The sequence below is a fragment of the Poecilia mexicana genome, unplaced genomic scaffold, assembly GCF_051168715.1.
Source record: "Poecilia mexicana isolate PSO_F unplaced genomic scaffold, ASM5116871v1 scaffold_19, whole genome shotgun sequence".
Lineage (NCBI taxonomy): Eukaryota > Metazoa > Chordata > Actinopteri > Cyprinodontiformes > Poeciliidae > Poecilia > Poecilia mexicana.
The window spans coordinates 2,228,158-2,243,779 of NW_028263388.1; the positions used below are offsets into that span (position 1 = coordinate 2,228,158).

The 15,622-nt window shown below is 38.5% G+C and overlaps 2 protein-coding genes across 2 annotated transcripts; both read left to right on the forward strand.

Moving 5' to 3' along the window:
* The first annotated feature begins 1,707 nt into the window (after nucleotides 1-1,707).
* stub1 (STIP1 homology and U-Box containing protein 1) lies at nucleotides 1,708-9,909 on the forward strand. The gene is made up of 8 exons (XM_088016473.1): nucleotides 1,708-1,833; nucleotides 2,516-2,747; nucleotides 3,949-4,147; nucleotides 4,979-5,144; nucleotides 5,967-6,042; nucleotides 6,694-6,750; nucleotides 7,066-7,182; nucleotides 8,044-9,909. The coding sequence occupies exons 2-8, from the start codon at nucleotides 2,634-2,636 to the stop codon at nucleotides 8,167-8,169; spliced, it is 855 nt and encodes a 284-aa protein (XP_087872599.1). The 5' UTR covers nucleotides 1,708-1,833; nucleotides 2,516-2,633; the 3' UTR covers nucleotides 8,170-9,909.
* Nucleotides 9,910-10,175: 266 nt separating this feature from the next.
* Nucleotides 10,176-13,970, forward strand: crp1 (C-reactive protein 1). Its single transcript, XM_015007088.2, has 3 exons — nucleotides 10,176-10,891; nucleotides 10,979-11,045; nucleotides 11,854-13,970. Exons 1-3 carry the CDS (start codon nucleotides 10,889-10,891, stop codon nucleotides 12,462-12,464), a joined length of 681 nt encoding a protein of 226 aa, XP_014862574.1. The 5' UTR covers nucleotides 10,176-10,888; the 3' UTR covers nucleotides 12,465-13,970.
* Nucleotides 13,971-15,622: the final 1,652 nt, after the last annotated feature.

Here is a 15,622-nt window from a genome sequence, read left to right on the forward strand (position 1 = left end):
TATTAACAAAAAAAATGCAACAACAACAAAAAAACATTAAAAAACTGCATCCTTTCTCTTATGCTTCACTGTTGTAGTTTTTGCTGCTCTGTCGTATAAAAAAAATAAAATCGTGGCTGAATCCTCAGAAAAATGAGTAAAAACTCAGTGGGTTTGAAAGCTTCTGAATGCACATAAGATTTTATGTTTCTCAAAATGTCTGGAAAGAGCTTTTTAAAATTCTGATTTTGTGAGCTGCATAGACAGTTTTCAATGATTCCAGCAGTGAGTGAAGGTCTTTGTGTGGCTGTGGCTAACAGATTAGCTGTGTGTGTAAAGGTAAACACAGCTGGGGAACCCCCCCGTCCTCATTTATCTGGGTGTTTGCTCAGAGGATGCGCCCTAATCTTCCCACAGAGACGCGACTCTGTACACAACCACAGTCCTGCTAATTCCTCCATCGTTAAACTTGGAGGATCTTTGTGTCTACAGATGTCTCTGTGGGTGGCAGGACTCTGAGATAAACTCATTATCATATAATCGTAGCAAATTTTTAAAGAATCTGATGAACGATTTTCTTTCTGTTGAGAAATCAGGAATATTTTTTTTTTAATTTTTTTTAGGTGAAATACATTATCAACTCTGTCCTGTGTAGCTTATTGATTACTGTAAACTGTCCACTACGGGACGCTAAACCTCTGTTTCACAGCGCCATCTGCTGGTGATTACTTTGCATTCCTTTTGTCATATTTGTGGTTAGGTGTTTTCTTTCCACTTATATCTGTTTTATTTAAATATATTTATTAAATGTATCTACACACTAAAATAATCAACCAAAAGACGTGTGAACAACATTCCTGGCTATCTAATATGGAGGTCCAAAATTGACATAATTAAAACTAAAAGTAGAAATATGTATTTTTTGTTTTTCCTTTGCTTATACATACATTGTTGTTAAAAATATATATATTTTGTTTTTTCGATTTCTCTATACACACATTTTTGTTAAAATACATATATTTGCTTTTTCCTTTTTCTTACACATGCATTTTTGACCAAAAATATGTTTATGAAAAAGAGGAAAAAACAAGAAATGTATATTTGTTAATGACAATTAATGTGTAAGGAAAAGCAGAAATACATATTTCTGCTCTTATTTTTAATTATTACTGTTTTGACCCTCCATATGCATAAGGAAAAAGTATGGTAGACCAAAACTGATTTAAAAATAAAAGTATTTTTCCCCCTTTTTCCTATATATGAATTGTCAATAAAAAAATCTATAGAATTTTTGTATTTTCCTTTTCACATACATTGTCAACAATATGTATGTTGTGACAATGTATGTGAAAAAACACATACATTGTGTTTTTTCACACAATGTATGAAAAAACATGTTTTTTTCATTGTGTCAATACACAAATGTATTTTGTCAATACATTTGTGTATTGACAAAAATGAGTGTATAAGAAAAAGGAAAAAACAAAAAATATATATTTCTGCTTTTATTCTTTTAATTGATTTAATTTAATTTTTATTGATATATTGTTTGTTTTTTATTAGTAGTTTCTGGAAAAGAATGTATGTATCAAAATATGCAAGGACCCATAAAAGAATAAACTGACCTGTCCTTTATATATAAAATTACAATATAAATTTTTATTAAGTTTTAAAACCTTAACCTATTTTTAAACTGCGCTTCTTCTCGGCTTCCGTTGACGTCGCCTTAAAACGTTTGACGTCAGTATAACAACAACCTGTCATGACAGCTCGAATGAAGAAATCTCCAGAACAATATTTTATATGAGCACTTATAAATCCACATCCACCTGAATGTGAGATTCACCCTAAAAGGTAAGGTTCCGACCCGACGGATTATCGGAACAAATCCGAACTTAAACGGACCCGAGCGGGTGTGGGCTAACTTAGCGTTAGCTTATGTCTGTTTTGAGGCTGCCTAGCGGCGTTGTGGTGAAAAACGCCTAAAAGCGAGGTTCTGGTACCGATTTTCTCGGATGGAGAGCGGTATAAGCTCATGACGTGGATCTTAAATGGTGAATTGTGTCAGTATAATCAGAACCGGAAGAGCTAGCTGAAGCCGAACTCAGATTCTAACCGACATAGCCTAGCTAAGTTAGCTTAGCATCGGTGTGTTGTCTCCAGGTTAACTAAAGTTAGCGGCGTTGCCTCTATTCTGTATGTGATGACAACTTCAGCAGCTATAACATCCATGATAATAATGCGCAAATGAGTTATTGTTTGCAAATTTAACCCAATTTTAATGTCAATAAGACACATTGAAAGTGTTGGGGGGGTGTTATGTTATCCAGATGGCTAGCTGCCCATTTAATCTAACTGATGCTCGTGTTGTGAACAGTTAATTCAGCTGCCTCGCCGTGTTGTCCATCAGTCTGCACAGTCAGCGAGTTAAAGTAACGCCGTGCGGGTGGCGTGGCATTGCGTGGCACCCAGAGACACGCATTGCAGGTGCGTTGCAGCGGATGCTAACCAGCATTGTGTCTTCATTGTCCCCCAGTCTGTGTGCGATCCAGGGCGGGCAGGACATTCCGACACCTGCCACCTAGCCAGCCGGAGAGACGGGGAACAGGATTGGGAAGCAGGGCGAGGCGGGCCCCGCGGAGCCGGTGGAGAAAATGGCCGGCAGCCCCGAGAAGAGCTCCACCGCGCAGGAGCTGAAGGAGCAGGGGAACCGGCTGTTCCTCTGCCGCAAATACCAGGAGGCTGCTTCATGTTACAGCAAAGCTATCGTGAGTCTCCACCAAACACACATTCATGCAGAATTTTACATTTTTATCACAAAACCACAAAATCCGACGATGTTTATGTAATAAGCAGAGTTGGGCAGTTAAATTTACTCAATTACATTTACTTGAGTAACCTTTGATAAAATATACTTTTAGAAGTATATTTACTACAATGTACTTTGAGTATTTTATTCTGAAGTATCTCTGCTCTTACTTGAGTAAAATTGCTGTTTCTACCCACTGAAGGAAAAACAAACATATTTTAAAAAAAAACTTCGCCACACAGACCTGCAGTTTTTTATTAATGTTTCATAAGTTTTTTATTGAAAGAAACTTATTTGAAAACATTTTTTGTTTGATTTTGTTATTTCTTGTTACTTATATGAATTATTGTCATTTTGGTCCTTAAAATACTAAAGTTTTCACTTAATTTTATATTTTGGTCATTTTTAAATATTAAATGATTGATAATTTGATCAGTTACTCAGTACTTGAGTTGACTTTTTACTCTGATTTGAGTAAAAACATGTTGAAGTGGTGTTACTCTTACTTCAGTATAATTCTTGGGTTCTCTACCAATAAGTAGGTTATTTTTGTGAAAATGAAGGGAAACAACATTCCTGACAGTCATTAGGCCTGAAACGATAACTATAAATGGTCCAGAATTTGTTGCCAGGAACGCCTCAAAGATCGTTTAACACTGGAAGGCATTTTAAATATTAAAAATAAACAAAACTATAAATAAAATTAATGATGAAGTCTCTGGAAACAAAATTGTCCTTCAAAATAAGAGCTGGTTTAGACCCAAACATCAGACTTTTTGGGAGAAAGAGAAAAATGATAAATCATGTAAATGGAAATTATTGAGCTCATTTGAATTATCCTGTGATTAATTGATTTATTGCAACAAGCCTGGTCTCAAAATGACAACATTGTCGTTTGTCACAATAATTGGTGGCATGCAGAGTAGCATAGTTAATATATTTACAATATACTGTTCAGTCCTAATAATAACCTCTCATCATCACCACAGACTGTTTAGAATACCACGACTGATGGTGAAACTCTATGTAGCTGATGATGTCATCACAGTATTTACCAGAATGATGGTATCTGCATGACTTCCTCTTAGTGGGAATAGTTTATTGATCTGTTGTGTTTCTGTAGCGTCCAGCTGAGTTTCTCTGCTTCCTTCAACCTGCAGAACCGTAATCCGTCGGTGGCGGTGTACTACACCAACCGGGCGCTCTGCCACGTGAAGCTGCAGCAGTACGACAAAGCTCTGGCAGACTGCAAGCACGCGCTGGAGCTGGACAGTCAGTCGGTCAAGGCTCACTTCTTCCTGGGCCAGTGTCACCTGGAGCTGGAGAACTACGACGAGGCCATCGGCAACCTGCAGAAAGGTCGGAGGAAACGCCGGAAATAAACCGCTTTTTAATGGGTTGCATAATTACCATCATCAGTTTCCTCTGTTGCAAACAAAACATTTTCACTTCCTGTCTCATTTCTGTTAGAGATCTGAGTGTTCTGGACTCAGAGGACCCAAAAATTACACTCAAGTCAGAGGAGAGATTCTTGAGCATGTTTTAGTCAGAAGTAAAAAATAGCCATCCAAGAAATTACTCAAGGAAGAGTAAAAAGCATTTGGTGAAAAGTCGACTCAAGAACTGAGTAACTGATGAAATGATCAAACATCCACCCGTTTTCTAACATCCTGGTCCCTCATGGGGTCAGGAGGTGCTGGTGCCTCTCCTGTCCGGGTCACCTGGACCGGTCGCCAGTCTGTCGCAGCAAATGATCAAACATTTAATATTTAAAAATTACGTCATCACACGGGTCCAAATTATAAAGTGCTCTCCTTTAGTGAATGTTTGATCAAACTATGAAACTTGATACATTCTGGGTAGATAGTTACATATTTACGTACAAATTGTTTTCTTTTTGGTTTAATTGCTGCTCCATGTTCTTTCAGTAAATGGTCTTAGTTTGAGTCTTCGCTCAGTTTTTGAATTGTTTCAGGCCTAATGTTCATGAAAAAAAAAAAAAATAATTTATCAATATTTGGCTGATCACTGATGTATTCAGAGAAAAATCATCTGATTCGGTGCATCCAGCTGTAAATAAAACTTGGCTGCTTGGGTTGATTTTATTTTTCTCACAAGCTTTCGGTTGAGCTGTTAGCTTTAGCATTCTGCCTGAACACATTTACTTCATCCTTTTGATGCCATGTGTAGCTTATAACCTGGCAAAGGAGCAGAGGCTGAATTTCGGAGATGACATCCCGAGCGCGCTTCGCATCGCCAAGAAGAAGCGCTGGAACAGCATCGAGGAGAAACGCATCAACCAGGAGAACGAGCTTCACGCCTACCTGACCAAACTCATTCTGGCCGAGAAGGAGAGGTGAGGCTGGACACGCAGCAGAACGACACGCTTCACCTCCAGAGTAAAACCTGGAGAATCTGAGTTTAAACCTGGAAAATCTGAGTTTAAACCTGGAGAATCTGAGTTTAAACCTGGAGAATCTGAGTTTAAACCTGGAAAATCTGAGTTTAAACCTGGAGACTCTGAGTTTAAACCTGGAGAATCTGAGTTTAAACCTGGAGAATCTGAGTTTAAACCTGGAGAATCTGAGTTTAAACCTGGAGAATCTGAGTTTAAACCTGGAAAATCTGAGTTTAAACCTGGAGACTCTGAGTTTAAACCTGGAGAATCTGAGTTTAAACCTGGAGAATCTGAGTTTAAACCTGGAGAATCTGAGTTTAAACCTGGAGAATCTGAGTTTAAACCTGGAGAATCTGAGTTTAAACCTGGAGAATCTGAGTTTAAACCTGGAGAATCTGAGTTTAAACCTGGAGAATCTGAGTTTAAACCTGGAGAATCTGAGTTTAAACCTGGAGAATCTGAGTTTAAACCTGGAGACTCTTGAGTTTAAACCTGGAGACTCTGAGTTTAAACCTGGAGAATCTGAGTTTAAACCTGGAGAATCTGAGTTTAAACCTGGAGAATCTGAGTTTAAACCTGGAGAATCTGAGTTTAAACCTGGAGAATCTGAGTTTAAACCTGGAGAATCTGAGTTTAAACCTGGAGAATCTGAGTTTAAACCTGGAGAATCTGAGTTTAAACCTGGAGAATCTGAGTTTAAACCTGGAGACTCTGAGTTTAAACAGAAACTCTGAGTTTAAACCTGAGTTTAAACCTGGAGACTTTGTTGTGTTTTCACAGAGAACTTGAAGAATACAAAGAGAAACAGGATGACAATCAAAATGGAGGCGATGCTGGAAAAATTTCATCTAAACATGTGAGTTGTTTTGTTTATTTCCTAGGACTGCTGCTGTATGGAGGACCAAAACTGACATAATTAAAAATAAAAGCAGAAATGTGTCTTTTTTGTCTTTCCTTGCAGAAATATTTTTTAAAATGTGTTGAGTTCTGATGTCTGATTTCCTTCCTCCTGTTTTTATAGTAAAGTGATTAATCGATTGCAGTTAGTTGATGATTATTTAAATAATCAATTAATCAGAATTAATTGTTTAAGCCCTACTGCTTTTATCCTTTAACTTACAGAAATAATGTTTAAAAATGCTGAATATTGACGTCTGATTTCCTTCCTAATTCATCATAATGTGATTAATCAATTACTAAATTAGTAGATGATTATTTAAATTGATGAATCGTGGTTAATTGTTTCTGAATTATTTGTTCTCCTTTAAAAATGACAGAAATATGTTTTAAATGCTTTTGAGTATTGTCTGATTTTCTTCTTAATTTTGTCATAATGTGATTAATCATTTATTAGACTAGTTGACAATTGTTTAAATAATCGATTAGTCATCGTTAATCGTTTCAGCCCTGTTATTTATTTCTTCTTAACCTTTAAAAACAGCAGAAATGAAATATTTAAAATGCTGTCGAGTATTAATGTCTGGTTTTATTTCGTCTTAATGTGAAGGAGAAGTATTTAATGGAGATGGAAGAGCTTTTCTCTCAGGTGGATGAGAAAAGAAAAGTGAGTATGGAGAATGATTTTCACTTCCTGTTGATCGTCTTCATTGATCAATAACAAACCTGTAACTGATTTAAGGGAACAGTTTTTTAAACCAGCATGACTTTATCCAGTAAACATTATGTGCTCTTCAGTTTTACTTGTAGCACCGATGGTTACCATGGAAACTATTTCACAGCGCCGTCTGTCAGCAGACAGATGATGATCTGGATTTAATGAACTAAACTCTGCAGAAGGAGCTTTTATCCTGTTCATATTGTCATCACTTTGAGCTGAACGTCACATTTATCTCTTTGTGTTTTTCTCTCCGTCTTTCAGAAGCGAGAAATCCCAGATTACCTTTGTGGAAAGATCAGCTTTGAGCTGATGAGGGAGCCGTGCATCACACCCAGCGGCATCACTTACGACCGCAAAGACATCGAGGAGCATCTGCAGGTAGAAACGCCCGACAGACGCAGATCGTCTGATGTTGGAGGTTTCAGGACTTCCTCCAGCGAACGCTCCGTCGTCTGCAGCTGAAGAAGCGCTTCCTGCAGCTCAACGCTTCCTGCTGGGCCGTTGCTTGGATTTAGTTGGTTATCAGATGATTCTTAATGAGACTTTTGTTTACAGACCTAAAACCTTTTCCACTTTTGATATCTGAGGTTTAGTATCGGCTCGTACTAATCCGATACAGAAAAACTATTTTAGAATGCAGAATGTGGCATTTGTTTTAATGCGATTAATCGATTTACTAAATTAGTTGACGATTATTTCAGTAACTGATTAATCGGATTGTTTCAGCCCTGCTTAGAGCAATAATTCAGCCAAATCTTACAAAAAATATATTTTGTATTTTAAGATAATAAAAATAGCCTTTAAGAGTTTTTATATTCTGGTTAGGAATTAATCAATTACTAAATTAGACTATTACAATAATCAATTAATCATGAAAAATATGCAGAATGTGGTATTTGATTCTGATTGTCAGAATAATTAACGAGTAAATAATCGTAGCTGCAGGCGTAGAACTTTAGACAAATGGGCTTTAGTGATTAATTACTAATCTAGCTTAGGGTTATTTAATGATTATCACGATTTATCAGAATAATTGATGATGAGTCAATTAAATAAAATAATTTAGTTTTAAGTGTTTTTTTTTTAGCAATTAGCTTTTTTTCAAGCTCCAGTTATTGATTTTTGCATTACTAACAGAATTGATGACGACTTCTATAATCGATTAATCGTGATTAATCGTTTCAGTTCTGAAAGGTTTCTGCCCCAGATGTAATGCCGCTGTATTTTGTGGCTCTGCAGCGGGTGGGCCACTTCGACCCCGTGACCCGGAGCCCCCTGACCCAGGATCAGCTGATCCCCAACCTGGCCATGAAGGAAGTGATCGACGCCTTCATCCAGGAGAACGGTTGGGTGGAGGACTACTGAAGCGCCCGGCCCGTTTCCCGTTCAGAGCCTGGACGACACAGACTGTGGAGAAGCAGAACAGCCTCACTGCAGACCACCAAGCCGGAGAATCGCTTCTTCTTCTTCTGCAGTAAATCTTCTCTCTCCGGCTCTGAGGCTCAGTGTTAGCCGCCGCTGCTCCCTTTAAGTTCACTCTCTTCCTCTTCCTCCTCCTCTTCGTCACGCTGTTTTTGGGTCTCAGATTGGGCGACCAGATGGCGCCCAGGTCTGTCGCCCTCCACCTGCTTTCTCTGGTTCTCTGAAAGCGCCGCAGTCCAGCGTTTCCACCGATTATAAACACGGAAGAAAGAATCAGACTTTTTGTGTCCGGATCCATAAAGACGTTGGAGTTTTATTTGATGTTTCATCCAAGTATATTTTATGTATTTTTTCATGAAAAACGGACCATCAGTCACTAAAATGCCAAAAAGCTGTTGACTCAAAGGAAAAGGGAGCAAGTACCCCTTTCTTCCTGCAGGTGGCGCCTCTTACACACCTGTCCCGTCACTTTACTGTAAAACGTCGAGTAGATTTAAGTAGATCTCTTCTCCTTTGCATATCAATCACACCCCGATGCAGACAATTAAGATAAGTTGAATGTATGGTTTCTATATTTCTTATTTTTTAATCAGAACAGTTTAAGGTTTCGGGGAAAAACCTCAAACTGGGATCAGAAGATGAATTGCTGCATTAAAACAAAACATTTCCACGTTGCTGGATAGGAAACGCCTAAATGTTTAAACCTGAGACTTTCAGCTGTCTGTCTGTTTCTGGACGCCAACGCCAGGAGGATCGCATCAAGCATGAAGTGCATTTCCTTGAACTAGGACAAATCTTTGCCCCGTCAGAAAAGACTTGAGGTTCAGATGGCCACTGCCCCAGCGTCCGCCACCTAAAATAAAAAATAAAAACATGCTGGAAGAGTTAGAACATCTTCATCCATACCTCAGTCCAAGTGTTATTCCCTGTAATAAAACTGCAAACAGAAAATATTTTGGGTTTAGTTTCTGGTGTAAATGTCTTAGTAGACATAAAATAAGACAAAACTTTTCAGCAACATATGAGAGCATTTGGTTAGTTAATATCCCTTAATATCAACAGAAATGTTAATTAAAATGTATCTGGCAGATTATTGTAATAAACCATTTTTCATGTTATAAATGAAATAATCCAGTAGAACTATAAATATTAAAGGAATCATTGACTCAACAAACTATCAGTATGCTTGAAATGAGACAAAACTAACTTTTCTGAATAATTCCTTACTGAGATGAAATAGTTCTAGTTTTATTAGATTATTTCACTTATAGAAAAATATCTTGTTATAAGGGAAATAATCCACTAATGAAATTTGAGCTTTTTCATCAATATTAAAGAGTTTCTGACTCAAATCCAGCTCCTATATTTTGCTAAAAAGTTGCTTGTTTTGTCTTACTTTGTGATATTTGCAGCAGAAACTGAACTAAAATGTTTAGATTTTGTGTTTTTGCAGTGAATAAAAGGAGTTTCCAGTCCAGTGCTTGGTAGTTTACAGCTGAATGTGTCTGGTGAGTTCGGCCCGTCGGCCGGCCGGTCGGTTTTTGTGCCGAGGTTCAGGCTTTGTACATAAGTTGCTGGTGTTGCTCAGATTTTAGTTCATGAAAAGTTGGATTCTTTTCTTTGTCTGGAGAAATCCTAGAAATTAATAAACTGTATTAAATGTAGATATGTTGATAACATGAATGCCTGGCTCTGTTTTCATTTAAAATATTACCAAATGTGTTTCCTGTTTATCCTCCTTTCTCTCCAGTCATGAGGCAAAATGGCAAAACTACAAACCAGTTACTCAGCAGGTCGTTGCTAGGCAACCACAGAGCAAGCCAGTTACTCTACTCCACCAGCCTAAACATTTCTGAGTTTTCAAACTCGGAAAACATCGTTTTCTAGAACATGTCTGAGTTTTTCCAAGCAAAATTTGAACTTTTCAAACAGAAATTTCCAGGTTTTTTTTTTTTTTTTTTTAGAAAATGTCAGTTTTATTTAAGAGTTTTATTCTAGCAAATCTTCAACATTTCATACTCAGAAATTGTCTTTTTTCCTAGAAAATTTCTCAGATCTGATATTTTGATCTGATTTTACATTAATCTAAAATCAAAGTTTGATTTTTCAAACTTTGAAATTTCCAATATTTTTTGAGAAAATTTTAGATTAAGCTCAAAACTTGATTTTCTACTAGCAAATTTTCAACTTTTCAATCTCTGAAATTTTCTAATTTTTTCTAGAACATTCCTCAGATTCATCTCAAAGTTTCTGAGTTTTATTCTAGCAAATTTTTGACTTTTCAGACTCAAACATTTTCATGTGTTTTAGAACATTTTTGAAATTAATCTAAAAACTTCAGTTTTTTGGAGGAAATTTGCTCCTTTTTGTTTGGCCCTGATATGTTTTAGTAGAAAAGCTAATGCTAATGCTAATGCGAGGCTCCAGGTGTTTTTCTAATCAAATCTCAGTCAGTCGACGAATGTATGGAGATATTTTGAAAACGGTTACGTCTGAAGTCTCTGGTTCTGGGTGAAAAGACCGCCGGTGACCCGGGCTCACACACCGGGTCCATTGTCATGGCGCTGACATCATCACTCAGTACCAGTGGGGAAGAGCTCCGGTTCCCACTGCTGATGAGGCAGCAGGCCGAGCTGCTGGAGGACAAACGAACCGCTTCAAAATGGTAAAAACACATTTTTATTTTACTAAATTTGGGGGTTGTTTTTAATTTGTCCTAATTTGTTTATCTGATCTGGATGTGTGTTCATAGGGCGTCAACGCTGTAACCATGGTAACGGTTCTGCTCGTTTCTTGGACCCCTTCCTTCGCCACACAAGGTAGACACTTTGAAACTGGTTTTGGTAAAATGGTTCTTTAAGCTTTGGGTGATCAGATGAATCCAACATCCTTCAAATGAAATAATAAACATTAATGAATTAATGCTTATTGAAGACGTTTAAACTGCAAAAACACAAAATCTGTGTCGTCTAGTTTCTAGTGAAAATGTCTTAATACACTTGAAATAAGAAAAAAACTTTTTCCTGATGAAAAGGAGCTTCGTGTCTCACACCGACATGAGATGGTGACAGTTTAAACTACGGAGGAGGATTAGGGTCAAAACAAAAATAATTGACTTTAAACTTAGATCTCTGTTTTTTCAGAAAATGCTGACTTTAATCAGAGATCAAAACTCTGAGATTAAAGTCGGATTAATCTCAACATTTGAGTTTTTTCTAGCATATTTTGGAATTTGTAAATGTAGAAGTTTTTTCCAGAAAAAATCTGATTAATCTCAAATTTTCAGATATTATTTTTTAGCAAACTGACAAATTTTCAAGCTCAGAAATGTTTTCATAATTTACAGAAAAATTGAGATTCTGACTTTAATCTCAAAACCGACTGTAATCAAATCAAAAACCGACTAACATTTTTTCTCTGGGACTTTTCAAGTAAATATTAACAAATCAAACTTACAAATTTCCACTTTTCTGACTTTCGATCTGAAAAGAATAAAGTCCAAATTCTGAGATTAAAGTCAGAATTCATTTATTTTCAGTGGCGCTAATCCTCTTCTGTACTAATTCTGTAAAAATAAACCAGATTTTTGTGAAGGTTTCCTCTAATGATGCTGTTTGGTACCTGCAGTGGGCCTCAGCGAGAAGGTCCTGGTCTTCCCGTATGAGACGGACTTCAGCTTCGTGGCTCTGATCCCGCAGAAGGAGATGGCGCTGCGGGCCTTCACGCTCTGCATGCGGGTGGCCACCGAGCTGCCCGAGGAGCGCCAGATCATCCTGTTCGCCTACCGCACAGCCGACTACGACGAGCTCAACGTGTGGCGCGAGAAGGACGGCCGCGTCTCCTTCTACCTGAGCGGCGACGGCGTCTTCTTCCGCCTGCCGCCGCTCAGCACCTTCCGCACCAGCCTCTGCCTCACCTGGGAGTCGCGCTCCGGCCTGGCCGCCTTCTGGGCGGACGGCAGGCGCAGCACCTACCAGGTGTACAAACCGGGCCACAGCGTGAGGCCCAAGGGCACCGTGCTGCTGGGCCAGGACCCGGACAAACACCTGGGCGGCCTGGAGGCCACGCAGAGCTTCGTGGGCGAGATGACGGACGTCAACATGTGGGACTTTGTGCTTTCTCGGAGCATGATCCAGGCCTGGCACTACGGACACAAAGTCCCCAAGGGGAACATCTTCGACTGGGCCAGCCTGGAGTACGAGCTGAGCGGCAACGTGCTGGTGGTGGACGACGACTGACGCGATGCGGGGGACCCGGCGGGCCGAGGTCCGGCTGTGGAGGGCAGCGCCGCACTGCGGCTGCTGGCGCCGGCCCTGTGGTGGTACGCAGGAGGATCAGGACCGGTCTGGGTGGAATGAAAACACACAGGGGGACATTTACACCAAAACTCAGCTTCAAAAGGCAAAAATTGACTTGGAAAACTCAGAAATTTTAAGATTAATCTAAAAAAAAATGTTACAGAAAAAACTTTCAAAAGTTTTAAAATTTGCTAGAAACCCCCCCAGAAATTTGGGAATTAATCGCATCAATTTTTAAGAAAAAACTTGAAAATTTCTCAGTTTGAAAAGTTAAAGGTGTGCTAGAAAAAAAATCTGAATTTTTTTTAGATTAATCTCAGAAATTTTACAGAAAACACATGGACACTTCTGAGTTTGAAAGTCAAAAATCTTCTAGAAGAATCTCAGAAATGTTTACAGTAATCCCAGAGTTTTTCTAGAAAAAAACATGGCTGCCCTGAAATATTTAACATTTTTCTACAGTAACAGAAACATCTACCAAATTGCCACAAACATTCTCAAATTTAAATTTTGATCTCTGCCTTTTAGTTTTTGTATTTCAGATTTTCTTCACTTGGTAACTTTGAGATTAACACAACACTTTTAATCTTTACTTGAATATTCTGGTCTTTAATCTCAGATTTTCGAACTGCAGGTTTATGACTAATGATTGGAAAAGTCGTGAAACGTTTTAAACTCCATTAATGCTTCATTTGTTCAATGTTTACCAATTTCCTAATAACCTCTAAAGAGTCATTGATAGTAAAGGTCATTGTTAGCAAGCTAAATATTGAGCTAATTATTTAGCATCAAGCTAAATAATTATTAAACTATTTAATTTCTACTCCAGATCATATCAAACCAGAATGGGCCACTCCTTCCTCTAAAACAGCAGTGTTATCTAACCAAGTTTAATGGATGGATGTTTGGAGTTAGAATCACTCCAAGGGCCACAAATGGCCCCCGGGCCGCATGTTGAACAACCCTGTTTATATTCTGACTTTAAAATTTGGCGGGTTAATAAACTGTGTCTCTGAGAGCTGCTGTACTAAACACCATCTGCTAAACTTTAACTTAACTTTTTATATTTTTTTTTAATCTGTAAAAGATAAAAATAATTCCTAAAACTTTGATTTTATTCAAAATGTCACTGTGCTGTTGAGGCTGTCATACCAGAGGCATCCACAGGAGGGCGCTCTGGACTCGGTCTCATAAAATAATGACCTTTCATCCTGTCTGCATGTGTAACAAAAACTGACTTAAAAAAGTGCTTTTATACAAACTGGAACGAATCTTTTCATTTTCTGTATGTAAATACATTAAAAAGTAGAATAACAAAAAAATGTTTAAAAATATCTTTTTACCTTTAAAGATAAAAAAATGCTATTCAATAAAACAGTCCAGATGGAATTATACATTTGTTTTGATCAAACTGCCTCCTAATAAAATATGTATCTATAATGTTAATATTGAATCTATGATGTGCTGCGTAGCATTGATTGTTGTTCTGGTTCCAAACCGTCGCTGCCTTTGGTTCCTCCAGCTGATGTAAGAGCCTGAAATGAAACCTCATCATGTGGAGCCAACAACGTTTGTCATTAAATTAAATTAGTTCATCTTTGAACTCTAGAAGCTGCTTTTTCATAAAAATCCCACAGTAAAATTCAAGCATCAAGGTAAGTTCAAACTTTTCCAGAACCAATCTTTTAGATAATAAACAAAAACAACAACAAAAAAAAGATTATAATTTTTGACCGTTAATGTCTTGTATTCTACAGCAGGGACAAGTGAGCTAATGAACATATTTCTGAAATGTCACATTAGACACATCCAACCAATAACATAAAAGTAAAATATTTTTACTTTTATGTTTGATTGTAGAAGCAGTTGTTTGTTTCAACTGTTTCTACAATCAATCATATTAAAAAAACAACAAAGAGCCATTAATTTCATGTTTTTTGGAGTCTGGACAATGAGCCGTTCAAAAACCTCCCAATGGTTGAGTCATGTTACACTTGCGCAGCGCCGTTGCCTAGCAACCCCAGGCAAGCCCCGCCTGTTACCTAGCAACCCCAGCGGAATTCCAAAGACACAAAATCTTACAAAATATCTTTTTAGTTCAGTAGAAATATCGTAGCCTGCTGAAAACAAGACAAAACTGACTTAAAAGTAACTTTACAGCCAGATAGATATAGGAACTTGATTTAAGTCATTCATTTTTGAATATTGATCAAAAGTATTAAAAAATGGCAACATCTTATTTTATTGTAAATTTTCTGCCAGTGAAGCTGCTTTTTAATTTATATACACAAAACATTAGTTAGATCCTGTGACTTCCTGACAAGTTCCATGTAAGTCAGTTTTGTTTTATTTCAGTTGTACAAATATATTTTCAACAGAAACTACTTGGTAAGATTTTCTGTTTTTACAGTGCATACATTAGTTTTTTGCAGCAGAGCATCTTTATAAATCCCACCAGTCAAGACGAAGTGATTTATGTTCCAGTGACAATCGGTGCAGAAGGAAACAGAAATTTCTAAGGGTATTGTACCAAACCCAGTCCTTGCAGAAATCAGGGCTCATGGATCTGGTTTGGGGCCTGTGGATCTGGTTTGGGGCCCGTGGATCTGGTTTGGGGCCCGTGGATCTGGTTTGGGGCCCGTGGATCTGGTTTGGGGCCCGTGGATCTGGTTTGGGGCTCATGGATCTGGTTTGGGGCCCGTGGATCTGGTTTGGGGCCCGTGGATCTGGTTTGGGGCCCGTGGATCTGGTTTGGGGCTCGTGGATCTGGTTTGGGGCTCATGGATCTGGTTTGGGGCCCGTGGATCTGGTTTGGGGCTCATGGATCTGGTTTGGGGCCCGTGGATCTGGTTTGGGGCTCATGGATCTGGTTTGGGGCCCGTGGATCTGGTTTGGGGCCCGTGGATCTGGTTTGGGGCCCGTGGATCTGGTTTGGGGCTCGTGGATCTGGTTTGGGGCCCGTGGATCTGGTTTGGGGCTCATGGATCTGGTTTGGGGCCCGTGGATCTGGTTTGGGGCTCATGGATCTGGTTTGGGGCGGAAGCGGGTCAGAGCTTTCTCAGGGTCAGATCTCCTCGCTGTGTCATCCCGCCCGGCCT

Bases quoted from the DNA above. Each gene is read 5' to 3' on its own strand.
- stub1 (XM_088016473.1), top strand. From the start codon at position 2,634: ATGGCCGGCAGCCCCGAGAAGAGCTCCACCGCGCAGGAGCTGAAGGAG. The intron at 5,145-5,966 runs GTGAGGCTGGAC...GTGTTTTCACAG, and splicing joins ATTCTGGCCGAGAAGGAGAG to AGAACTTGAAGAATACAAAG. The intron at 7,183-8,043 runs GTAGAAACGCCC...GTGGCTCTGCAG, and splicing joins ACATCGAGGAGCATCTGCAG to CGGGTGGGCCACTTCGACCC.
- crp1 (XM_015007088.2), top strand. The intron at 11,046-11,853 runs GTAGACACTTTG...TGGTACCTGCAG, and splicing joins CCCTTCCTTCGCCACACAAG to TGGGCCTCAGCGAGAAGGTC.